Below are 12,838 nucleotides of genomic sequence, written 5' to 3' on the forward strand. Positions count from 1 at the left end.
TTCCAGAGCGGCTGCACCAGTTTACATTGCCACCAACAGTGTAGGAGGGTGCCCGTCTCTCCACACCCTCGCCAGCATCTATAGTCTCTTGCTTTGTTCATTTTAGCCACTCTGACTGGCATGAGGTGGTATCTCAGCGTGGTTTTGATTTGTGTTTCCCTGATGATGAGTGATGTTGAGCATCGTTTTATGTGCCTGTTGGCCATCTGGATGTCCTCTTTGGAGAAGTGTCTGTTCATGTCTTCTGCTCATTTCTTCACTGGATTATTTGTTTTGTGAGTGTGAAGTTTGGTGAGTTCCTTGTACATTTTGATATTAGCCCTTTATAGTTTGCAACTATCTTTTCCCATTCTGTTGGTTGCCTATTAGTTTTCTTGACTGTTTCCTTTGCCTTGCAGAAGCTTTTTATCTTGATGAAGTCCCAAGGGTTCAGTTTTGTTTTCATTTCCCTTGCCTTGGAGGATGTGTCGAGTAGGAGATTGCTGCGGTGGAGGTCTAGGAGGTTTTTTCCTACTTTCTCCTCGAGGGTTTTGATGGTTTCCTGTCTCACATTCAGGTCCTTCTGCCATTTTGAGTTTATTTTTGTGTATGGTGTAAGAGAATGGTCTAGTTTCATTCTTCTACATGTTGCTGTCCAGTTCTTCCATGTTATATACATTTTAATTGGTCTCATATTGATTAATGGTGAAGTTACCTCTAAAATTTTTACTATTACAAATAATGCTATAAAGAGCATCCTTGTTCATCAATTATTGCACATTTGTGTAAATATCTTTATAGGGTAGATTTCTATAAATGAAGAAGCTCGGTCATAGGATATACATATACCTATAAGAAAATCGTTTATGTCAAATCATGTTATCTTGTCCAGCTTTATTAAGATGTAATCGACAAATACAAATTGTATATATTTAAAGTGTGCAACATAATGATTTGATATACATATACATTGTGAAATGATTGCCACAGTCAAGTAAATAACATATTCATCACCTCACATAGTTACCTTTTTTGTGTGTAATGAGAACAGTACTCTCTTAAGATCTACTCTCTCAGCAAATTTCAGATATAATATAGTATGATTAACTATAGTCACCACACTATATGTTAGATTCCCAGAACTTGTTCATCTTATACCTAAAGTTTGCGTATTTTGGCAAACATCTGCCCATTTCCTCCAGAATATGTCATATACATAGAGGTCACATTTTCTTTATTCATCTGTTGGTGAGCTCTTAGGCTGTTTCCATTTCTTGGCTATTGTGAATAATGCTGCAATGAATGTGAAGTGCACACAGATCTTTGAAATGGTGCTTTTATTTCCTTTGGATATATATCCAGTGAGTTTGCTGGATGATATGATAGTTCTGTTTTTAATATTTTGACAAGACTTCTGTACTGCTTTTGTAATTGGCTATACCAATGGATTTTAAAATTATCTGCATATTTTATAGTTTTATTGAGGTGTATACTTGACATATTTAAAGTATACAATTTGAAAATTTTGACGTATGTATATACTTGTGAAAACTCAATCCCATTATATCCCTTTGTGAGTCCCCATTCTCTCTCTACAACCCCCCTCATGACTCCCCAAGCAAACACTAATCTGATTCAGTCACTACAGATTAGTTTGTATTTTCTAGAATTTTATATAAATGGGATCATACAGTAAGTACTCTTTTTTTTTAGTTTGATTTCTTTCACTCAGCTTAATTATACTTAGATTCATCCATGCATTTGTACATATCAAGTTTATTTCTTTTTATTGCTAAGCACTATTCTCCTTTATGGATGTACCATAATTTATTTGTTCATCCATTCATTAATTGATTGACATTTGGATTGCTTCCAGTTTTATACTATTACAGATAAAGCTGGTGTAAGCATTCATTTGTACGTCTTTGTGTGGGCATATGCTTTCATTTATCTTGGGTAAATACTTGATGGTAGGATGATTGGGTTGTATGGTAGGTATATTTGAATTTTTTAGAAACTGCTAAACTGTGCTTGCAAAGGAGCTGAATTATTTTACATTGCCATGAGCAATTCATGAGAGTTTCAGTTGCTCCTCGTCCTTGTCAATCGTGGAATTAGTGAGCCTTTAAAAATTGTCATTCTAATAGATGCGTGGTATTATTATTGTAGTTTTAATTTGCAGTTCCTGAATGATCAAATGATTTTGAGTGTATCTTTATGTGCTTGTTATTTGCTACCTGTATATCTTCTGCCCGTTGAAAATGTGTTTGTGTGCTTACTATTGCATTTTGAAAGTATATTTCTGAATACAAGTCCTTTACTGGGTATGTGACTTACTGGATATTTTCTTCTAAGGTATGGCTTATGTTTTCATTTTTTTTAAGTTTATTTATTTTGAGAGAGACAAGAGAGACAGAGAGAGCGCATAGGCAAGGGAAGAACAGAGAGAGAGGACAGAGAGAATCCGAAGCAGGCTCTGTCCTGTTAGCACAGAACCTTATGTGGGGCTTGAACTCACATACTGTGAGATCATGACCTGAGCAGAGATCAAGAGTCAGAAGTTTAGCTGACTGAGCCACCCAGGCGCCCCAATTTTTGAAGAATATCTTTCAAAAAGCTTAAGTTCATATTTGTGAAGAAGTATAATCTACAACTATTTCTTTTATGGAATGTGCTTTTGATATTTTATATAAAAGGTTTTTGTTAAGCTTAAATCACATAGAAGTCAGAAAACAAATCAAAGTAATCAATTGAAATTTGTACTGATGTTTCATTGTTTTGAAGGAAAGGAGAAACCACTCTCAACTTATTATACTGAAAAACAAATTTTGAGGCAGACAATTTGACAAACTTTCCAATCCAGAAATTGTTTCTGTGGTTTAGAAATGACAAAACTAAGCCTTGTCAATTTCTGTGAAGGTAGAAGCCTACAGACCACCACAAGCACTGAAATGTTCCTTTATAAGTTACTTTGTTCAAAGTGCATTAAACCGAAATGTAAATTTATAGTAATTTTCCTCTGAACACAGATAAACCCTTTCAAAATTGGCTTCAGTTACTAAACTAAGAGGAAATGACTTTATAGTTACTTAACTTGAAGAATCTTGAAAACTTCAGGTGTTCCTTGATGCAGATCTATGCTTGTCTAGAAAATAAGATTTAAGAATCCTGATTCTATGTTTTGTCACACATTGTAAATCTGATTTTCAGCTTTAGTTGCTATCAGACATGACCTGTGCATTATCATGAAAAAAAAAAAGTACCATAATTTCAACTTCTCATTCAAACTGAACAATAATTTCTTACTGAAATTTTCATTTGTACAATTTAGGTAACTTTCTTTTTTCTTTTCTTTCTTTTTTTTTTTTTTTAAGAAATAGGCATTACTTTTTGCATGAGAAATGAGATGATTTTTTGGATAAAGATTTTAATATTGTGCAACATTTTGTGCATTAGTTTAATGCATTATTTGTGTGTGTGTATGTGTGTGTGTGTGTGTGCGCGTGCATGCGTGTGCATGTGTTTGATGAGAGAGAGAGAAAGAGGAGAGAGGGAGATGGAATGATGTGAGGCAAAGCTTTCATTAGAATCTCAACTGGGTCTGTAATCTCCCCCCAAACCACTGGTATAGAGGGGCTTATTTAGAACATGATGAAACCAGCCTTGTTCTTTTAAGGTAAGGCCATTATGTATGTAAAATTGACAAGTTGCATGATTTTTTTGCACCTAATGGCACATAAAAATTAGAGTTTTGAGTAAAGAGCACTGCAGTATCTTCAGTTCTAGTCTATATCATTCTTATTATTGCTGGACACTTTATATAATTACAATATGTAACTATGTTTTTATTATAAGTTTTCATTTTACATTCTGTATTTAATGTTAATGCTTCTCTAGACTAACAGTTAATTCTCTTCACATTTTTAGTTTACATTTTTATCTTATGTTCTTAGTGAGTTTGCTAATTCAGTTTTTTTTCCTTCTGTTTCTGAACCATTATTATAGTTAATGGAATGCTGGATTTTTCAGATTTCCTTAAGACTGTGAATGATGTTTGTTATTTGGTCTCCCAGGATCCAGGTAAAAAATGATTCTTCAAAGTTACAGAAAAGAATGATTTTGATTGTAACTGATTTTAGGGTGGGATGGTTATATGAATTTATGTTTATTTCAGAATCTCTTAAGTACTCCCACTGCCCCGTAGCCTAGGTTGAGAAAAATTAGACATGAGTTATTTTATAAAAGGCACTAAAAAACTCTCCATGGTATCCCAATTTTTTATCTATAATCTCCACTTTTTTCTTCATGCAACTGCTAGATTTTCTTAATACAGGATTTTTGTCATGTCCTTCTCCTAAAAAATTTAGTTTCTTTTCCTGTGATGAAATGAGTGTAGTCCAAACCCTTATGCTTGACATCCTCACCTCCTCATAATTTTGCTTGCCGTTCCTCCTCTCTCTGTAGAATCTTTTCCAGGCAAGAACCTCACGCTCCAGTTATTCATAAATCTCGGTACATGCCAATTTCATTCTTATTTCCATGCCTTTCTTTGTTCCTGTGTTTTTTCTTTTTTTCCCTTTGAAATTTCACATCTGTTTTCTTCTCCAATGTGAATAGTGCTTTCTTCACTCTCTTTGGAATCTGCTTGTATTTCTCCCTAAAAATTTCAGACACTGATGGTTCTCCTAACGAGTTTTAGTTTATGCTCATATAAATTGCAAAGAAAGTGATTGAAAGAAATATTCATGTTACTGATAGAAACAGTGCTTTTAAAATTCTGAGATCTCTAGTGTCCATGATCTAATTTTAACAGCTCTTTGGTTTAATACAAATCAAAACAAAATCCAGTTCCTTGGTTTTGTCATGAGGCAAAATCAAATTCCTAGGATCAGTCCTTGGGATTATATATTTTTGTAGTCAACCAGCTGTATTTTCTTAGAATCAAGGATATATGAATGTGATAACCTTCATATACCTGGATAAGAAACAAGAGGCAAGAAAAACTCTTTAATGTTTATGTATTTATTAATGTAATAAACATTGTTAAATGTATGCCACATGCATCAATTAACAATATGGATGTAATGCTTGACTTGCATTATATCCTCTTTTAATTTCTTACTTCCTACTCGGCATTTTGATTAAGTCCTATGGCACTGGGTTTCTTCTTTGTCTACTTGGTTTTCACCTTATAGCTTTTTCTTGACTATAGATTTGTATGTGTGTTTAGGCTTCTAAGTACTGCCTACTTGTCGAGCCACAGTTGAAGTCCCGTGTGTTCCTTTGTTTTTCCAGTCCTGGTTTCCTATTTTGACCTTATATTTTGTTCATGGTCAAATGTTCTGAGACCAAGAAAGAAGTCCCAAGTTTCTTTTCTTCCTCTTAAGAATATGCCTAATTCTCAAATAAGTTATTTTTTATAAAATATCCAAGCAACATAAGACTTTATAAATGTAAAATACCCTCTTTAATCCTCCCTATTTTGTAAGTTTAATGTTGACTTTAGAATCTTTTATTATATGCATTTATGAATGTATATAAATCTTTATATATTTTGTGAGACAAAATGAGTTATCAGTTACTAGGCAGAGGAGAACTAGAGGAACTGGATATTATAGAGGCAAGGGAAAAGATGAAGCATACAGTTAGGCATCAAGAGATCCTAAGAAAATAAAAGGGAAAAATATGATCATCTTATACTTTTAAGAGAAAGGGATCATGCTCTGTACTTTGTTGTCTAGCATGATTTTTTTAAACTGAGCAATGAATGTGTCTTGGAAAGTTTTTGTGCCAGTAGATGTAGGTCAATCTTTTACTTAAATTTTTTTTTAGAGTTTATTTTTATTTATTTTGAGAGAGATATAGAGAGCAAGTGAGGGAAGGGCAGAGTGAGGAAGACAGAATCCCAAGCAGGCTCCACGCTGTCAGTGCAGACCTTGATGTGGGGCTTGGCCGTACAGTCCATGAGATCATGAACTGAGCTGAAATAAAGAGTTGGATGCTTAACCAACCGAGCCACCCAGGTGCCCTATCTTTTACTTTTTAATAGCTGCATGGTGTCTGGAAAATGTAGATATAATTTATTTAATCCTTTATTATTGAATATTTGATTCTAATTATCTTACTATTATACTTTCACAATGTATCTTTTCTTATATTTTAATATTATATATATATTTATTTTTGTGTTATAGTTTATATTTACATATATGTGCCAGTGTCATAAAATGCTGCTTAAGGCAAAATTAGTTGTCAGTTATTAGGTAGAACCAGAGGAACTGTGTGTGTGCATTGGGGCATGCCTTCAGCACTCAGACAGATAGTTTTCAACTCTTCCTTAGCCTTCACTTCCTGCTTATGGACATCTTCAAGGGAAGCCAGACCTGAGAGTTCAGGACCTGCTCGGGTTTTCCTGGGTACAGCCCTATTTATGTGTGTGGCCATCTAGATGCTCAGCAATGTGTTGGAACTTCTCAAAGGCCTCTATGGTTATCTCATTTCCTGGATTTTCCTTTTAAGCTTGTTTGCTAGCCTATTATTTGCTCCAATTGTTTTTTTTAATGGCATGAATCTACATTTATTGACTTGTAAATAGGTCCATGACATATTTTTTAGTGGAAAGGCAGTATACTATAAGTTCTGTTTTATTTGAGGGAAGTGTTCACAATCATTGATGAACATAAAGAGACATGAAAAGGTATCCGAGGGGGATATTAATTAAATTGCATCATTTTTTGCATGCTGCCCTGAATGGGAAATTTGTGTTGCTTTTATATTTCTGCTTTGTACAGTTGTAGGTTTATTTGATTTTTAAAAATTAGTATGTGGGGGCCCCTGGGTGGCTTAGTTGAGTGTCCTACTCTTGATTTTGGCTCAGGTCATGATCCCAGGGTTGTAGGATCGAGCCCCAAGTCAAGCTCCACATTGAGCATGGAGCATGCTTAAGACTCTCTCTCTGCCGATGTCCCCTACTCTCTTCCTCTAAAATTAAAAAAAAAAAATCTTTTTAATCTAAAAAAACATTAGTATGTCATTGGAGAAGCAGCAATAGCCTTTAAGAGCAGGTCTTCTGAATCTGTTTTTTGCTCATTTGTTTCAAGTTTTTATTTAAACTCTAGTTAGTTAGCATCTGGTATAATACTTGTTTCAGGAGTAGAATTTAATGATTCATCATTTACATATAATATCAGTGCTTGCTCCAACTATTACCCACCACTTCAGACAGTAATAATGTTAACTAATTGCCTCTGGTTGTTTTTGAGGAGTACTCCCCGGGAAAAGACTCTTTTGACATTGGGTAAGCTTTGAGTCAGGTCAAATAAGGATAGCTTTGCAAATAGGGTCTTCCAGGGAACCAAAGACAGGTCTAATAATGACAGTTCTTAGGGAATGAGGCTTTGAAGAAGTTCCAAACTCATTCTTCTCTAGTGGCTCACAGGATGCTGTTTTTCATCATGAGTGTAGTTTTCAAGGTTCCTGGGAAGCTGGGATGGCAAGATGGGAATATGGCAGCTACAATGCCACCAAGGTCACCATTACTGAGGTTCAGCCATTTTTTCTTAAAGAAAACACTCTTTGGATTACTAGAAGCCTTTGATTTATATCCAGAGGTTTGAAAAAAGTTGATTCTGACAAGTGCCAGTGTTCTCATTGTTTTTATGGAAGAGAGGGTTCTCAGAGTTCCTACCACTGCCACTTTTCCTCACTTGATCAATAACAACTGGTTGAATGAATGAATGAATAATGCCTGGTTCTTCCTCCATGGCTGCCCACATCTAAAACCTTATGGATCATTATGCTTGTTACATCCTGAGTTCTGAGAAAATGTAGTCTGACAGAAAGTGATTTGCTCTCTGGAATTGATGATGGGAATTGTGTTTTGTTATCAAATTGAGCGATAAATAGCATTCAATAAATACCAGCCATCATTGCTAATATTATATCAGTAGTGATATACTATACTAGGAATGTGGTCAGAATGGGCAAATGCCTACTTGCAGGTAAATTTTTAGAAAACCCTCTGCCTATGTAAAGTTATTGTATCCTGGTAAGCTACTGACACAAAATCAGCTCCTCCAAGAAAAGCTGTTGATTCTCATGGTAAAATAAATTCTTTGTTTATTATATTTTTGCAGCATTCCAGAATGCCTTGAAGATTTTCTGTAGGATAAAAAGTGGTCGAGTTGCGATTGATGAGCTGGCTGCTGTTTTGGATAGCATGGATATTCCTGTGATTCCTGAAACTTTTCAGGAAGTGATAAAACATGCTAGTATAGATGGTGAGTTATTTGAATTAATATGTAAATATATGTTTCTTGGATATCAGTGTTCTGATTCATCTTTTAACTCATTCTTCATTATTCTCTTACCTCTTGCCATCCATCAACATTGCTTACTGGTGTCTGTCATAAGAGATAGTCTAGAAAAATTAAATGAGAAATTGTAAATTATTATATTTTGGTATGATTGATAAATATCTAAGAGAAAAATGGATTTATTTTATTTTCAAACTTACCTCTCTTTCTCATTTCTTGTTTGTGGAGAAATGGTTTCTTTAGTGTCAAGGGCATTGGCTTCACAAGTTAGGAAACCTAAATTTCTTAAATTTTTAACTTTATTAGATAGCTTTGATTATACAGCCTTCCTATGATATTCAGTTACTCTTCACAAAATGTAGAATTAAAAAAAATTATGAATATATTTAGCAGATGTTTTGTATTACATGTTTATATGTCACCAGGGGGTACCTGATAATAATGGATTGATAAATGATTGATTCATTGATTATCCATTTATTTAATGAGTCAGATAGTCACTTAATATCCACTGTGCTTGGAACTATGCAAGGTGACACACAGATGAATACAACACACTTCTTTTTCCAAAGGAGTTCACATTCTAATGTGGAAAAAGGCAAATAAGATGAAAATTATAATGTTGTCTAGCAAATAACTATTATAGAATGTAGATATGTTGCAAATGTATACTGGAAACATCAGGGAAAGATAATCAGAGGATGTGATGTCTGAGCTAAATCTTGAAGGATCAGTAGGAGTTAGTTGGTTGAAGGTGGTAATGAAGAGTGAGAAAGATATTTTAGACTGAGGGAACAGTTTGTGTAAATATGGCAGAAACATGATCAGACATGACATCCTTTTCCACAGGCTTCCACCAGTTTTTGTCATTTGTTAGTGGTGGCTTTTTAGTGGGTCTTTGGTTGCTGAAATGTGGTATGAAGATAGAACCAGGCTACATGGATTTTACTAGGTAGTCATTTATGGTGAGTTCTGGGTTGACAGACATAAGTGGAGGGATGTTCTGGGGTATGAAGATGCCCATAAAATAGGGATTTTAAAGATTAGTCTCAAGCCATATTACTAAATAGCCTTTATGGCATGCTCTAACAGAAGCAACAAAAATTACATATGAAACCACTTTGGCACTTTTTTTTTTTTGGCTTATGGAATTCTGGATTTCCAGGCCTTGTACTTTATTTGGGGAGATAAACTGAAGAATTATACTAATTTCATAGATTGTTATAGGAATTAAATAGAACCTATTGGCACTTAGAATAGTCTCAAGAAATGTGAAGCAGAAACCTGGGAATTATCCTTGAGAACTCAGTTTTCTCTGTTCTCCTCATGCAATCATTGTGAAATACTGTTATTTTAAACTCCTAGATATCTCTTAAATCTCTTTATTTTCCAACATTACCTTAGTCTAAGTTACCATAATTTTTCCTTAGGACCATCACTGTTCATCCCTAACAAGTCTACCAACCTCTAGTCTTATCCCCCTTAACACTGTAGCCAGAACAATCTTTTCAAAACACATATCTGAAGGGCACCTGGGTGGCTCAGTCAGTTAAGCATGCAATTTTGGCTCAGGTCATGATCTCATGGCTTGTGGGTTCAAGCCTCATGTCAGACTCTGTGCTGATAGCTCAGAGCCTGGAGCCTGCTTCAGATTCTGTGTGTGTCTCCCTCTCTCTTTGCCCCTCCCCTGCTCTCTCTCTCTCTCTCTCTCTCAAAAAGAAGTAACATAATAAAAAAATTAAATAAAACCCCACATCTGATCATGTTACCCCCTTACATAAAACCTAGTAATACTTCTTGGGATGAAGAACCATTTAATGTCACATACAAGGACTTACAATGTCTGACCTTTACCTTAGGTCTCTAGCTTTATCTAAAACCACATTCTGCTTTGCTTACTGTGCCTTCTTAGAATGTCAGTTATATACCATGCCTCTTCCTGCCATAGCCTTTACATATGTTCTTTTCTTTTCCTGGAACATTTTCCCCCTCCTAGTTAATTCCTACTTATACTTTACATTTAAACTCAACTCTGTTCTTTAAGGATGTTTCCATGACTTTTCTGACTAGGTCAAGTTCTTCTATATTCTCACAGCATTAATCACAATTGCAATTTTTATTTCTTATTATTTTATGAAGATCTGTATCTCAAATAAGACTAAGTACCAGGAGAGCAGATTTTGTGTCTACTTTTGCTCAATATTGTATCCTCAGTACAGTGCTTCTGTACTCCTTTTTGTACTGCTCAGTGCAGTGCAACATTGCTTCCTCAGTACAGCACTGTATCGAGCTTATGGCACATATTAACTGCTCAACAAGTATAAGTCGAATGGGTTAATAAGTCTCACCCTTTACTCCATCTCCTCCAACCAGAGAGAACAAGATTTTTTTCATTTTGTCATTTTAATAAGCTGGTTGTGACTTAAGGTAAAATTCCTCATAGGAAAGGGCCTTATCTTTTGACTAGGAAAATCATTTTGATAAGCGTGTTTGATTATGGGAGCTAAAGCCTATTGAGAGACACCTAGTTTGAGGAGAAAGGTAAGGTAAAGTTTTCTTATACTCTATATAATAAAACACCAGGAGCTTAGAACACAACAGTGGCTAATCAGCAGCTGGAGGAGGAACACTGAGGGAACCTAAGAGTGGATGAGGGTCTAGCAGTCAATAGAGGGTGTAAAACTCTAGGACCATACTAAGTAGTGCTTGCTGTGCTATAAAGAAATCCCTTACTCTCATCAATTACAAGTTATCTAGTAAAAGTTGGTTATATGCAATAGCCTTATGTTAATAATGTTGGTGGGTAGATTTAAAGAAAACAGGGACTGTAGGTTCTGTGTTAGGTAGGCTTGGGGTGGAGAGAAGATAGCACCTGTAGAATGTGATAGTATAAGATAGTGGAATCAGGAGTCCATGGGAAAAGAAAAGAAAACAAAAATCAACTGCAAGAGTATAAAACACTCATGAATCCTCAAATTTTGGCGGGAATATTGATTGTTGGTCATATAATATATAGTGTGGGGTCTGAGCTATTTTACTTAAACATTGAAGGAAAGGACAACCTTAGAATGCCAAAGTTTTGGGTTACCCAGGGAGGAGATATAGATTCTTCTGTAACAGAATTTTGAAATGTGTTATAACTCAGTTATCCCACTAGTAGAAGCCATAACATCCTGTTATAGATACTGTTTTAACATCTTGTTTCTGTATTTGGTTTGGTTTCTTGGAGTAATAATGATACATGGAGAATATGTTCATTTTCACTAGTATGCATGATGAAGAGGAATGCCACTGGAATTTTCAAGGAAGTCCAACCAGCATTTGTTTCATTAGATGTAGCAAGAGGACTATGGAAAATCACTTGATGACAGTTCTGGAAGTGTCTGATGACAGTTCTGGTAGTTTGATTTCTGAAATAGGATGTTGGTGCAGTAGTTTTTTTCTCTCGTGGTAGTTACTGATCTGATAATTGAACTGGGTGAAAAGTAGTGACTAGCATGTTTTTTGATAGAGAAGGTATTTGATATTGTGGAGCTATTGTGGGGTTTATGGAAATATGTTAATAGTCATTTTACACCTTCAAAGTAATGTTGCTTTGAATATGACTTTGATGATTAGGATAACTTTTTTCACATTAGGTAGTTACATTTTCCCAGTTAAGTTTCTACAGAAGTACATATATATATAAGAGTGAGAGGCTCTTTTGAACTTCCCTTATGAGTTAAATGGTACCTACAACTATACTGATTGTCTCAGTCTCAACCAGGAATTATTCATTGAGGTTTTGATAAGCCAAATAGGGACTGAAATAGTAATTTCAGATTCTGTAATGCTTATTTGGCCACCCAGGCCTATATAAATAGATAGTATTTGTTTCAGAGGTTTGTGACAGGTATTTGTCATTGTATAGAAGCAAGGAATAAATTTGAGCAAGAGCTAGTCAATCTATCAATGGTTGACTACTGCATGCTCACTGGTCAATTTTGGACCTTTCTGGAAAGGTGAGTTCTTTAAGTGGAGAGCAGATATAAACAATATAGCCTCCTCCATTGGATTAATTTATGGATGATCCAACAGAATACTTTTCACTGATCAAATTCAAGAGTTTGAGGGCTGAAGCCTTGAATTATTTTAGGATTTACGATTTGATCTAAGAACGTGAGACATGGGCTCAATCTATAAAAGTTCCAGGAGTTCACTGGGGTGTTAGAACCACGATCAAGAAGGGTCACCTGGGTGGCTCAGTCAGTTAAGTGTCCGACTTCCTCTCAGGTCAGGATCTCGTGACTCATGAGTTCAAGCTTCGCATTGGGCTCTGTGCCAACAGCTCACAGCCTAAAGCCTGCTTCAGATTCTGTGTTTCCCTCTCTCTCTGCCCCTCCCCTGCTTAGACTCTGTCTCTCTGTTTCTCTCAAAAATAAATAATAAACATTAAAAAAAGAACCATAATCAAGAAGAGAATGAGAATATATACCAAGGAAATAAAAAAACAAATGTAAGAAGCAATTCCTGACCAGAAGACAACTTAGCATCAATTGGTCTAG

General features: G+C 35.3%; 1 protein-coding gene across 1 annotated transcript in view; it reads left to right on the forward strand.

Moving 5' to 3' along the window:
* The window catches only part of EFCAB13 (EF-hand calcium binding domain 13), a 125,225-nt gene that overhangs the window by 30,262 nt on the left and 82,125 nt on the right, over positions 1-12,838 (forward strand). The window contains exons 8-9 of the mRNA XM_029927959.1: positions 3,985-4,059; positions 8,115-8,258. Of these exons, the coding sequence (XP_029783819.1) occupies positions 3,985-4,059; positions 8,115-8,258 (219 nt within the window). The remainder of the gene's footprint in view (positions 1-3,984; positions 4,060-8,114; positions 8,259-12,838) is intronic.

Source organism: Suricata suricatta, chromosome 17, assembly GCF_006229205.1.
Source record: "Suricata suricatta isolate VVHF042 chromosome 17, meerkat_22Aug2017_6uvM2_HiC, whole genome shotgun sequence".
Classification (NCBI taxonomy): domain Eukaryota; kingdom Metazoa; phylum Chordata; class Mammalia; order Carnivora; family Herpestidae; genus Suricata; species Suricata suricatta.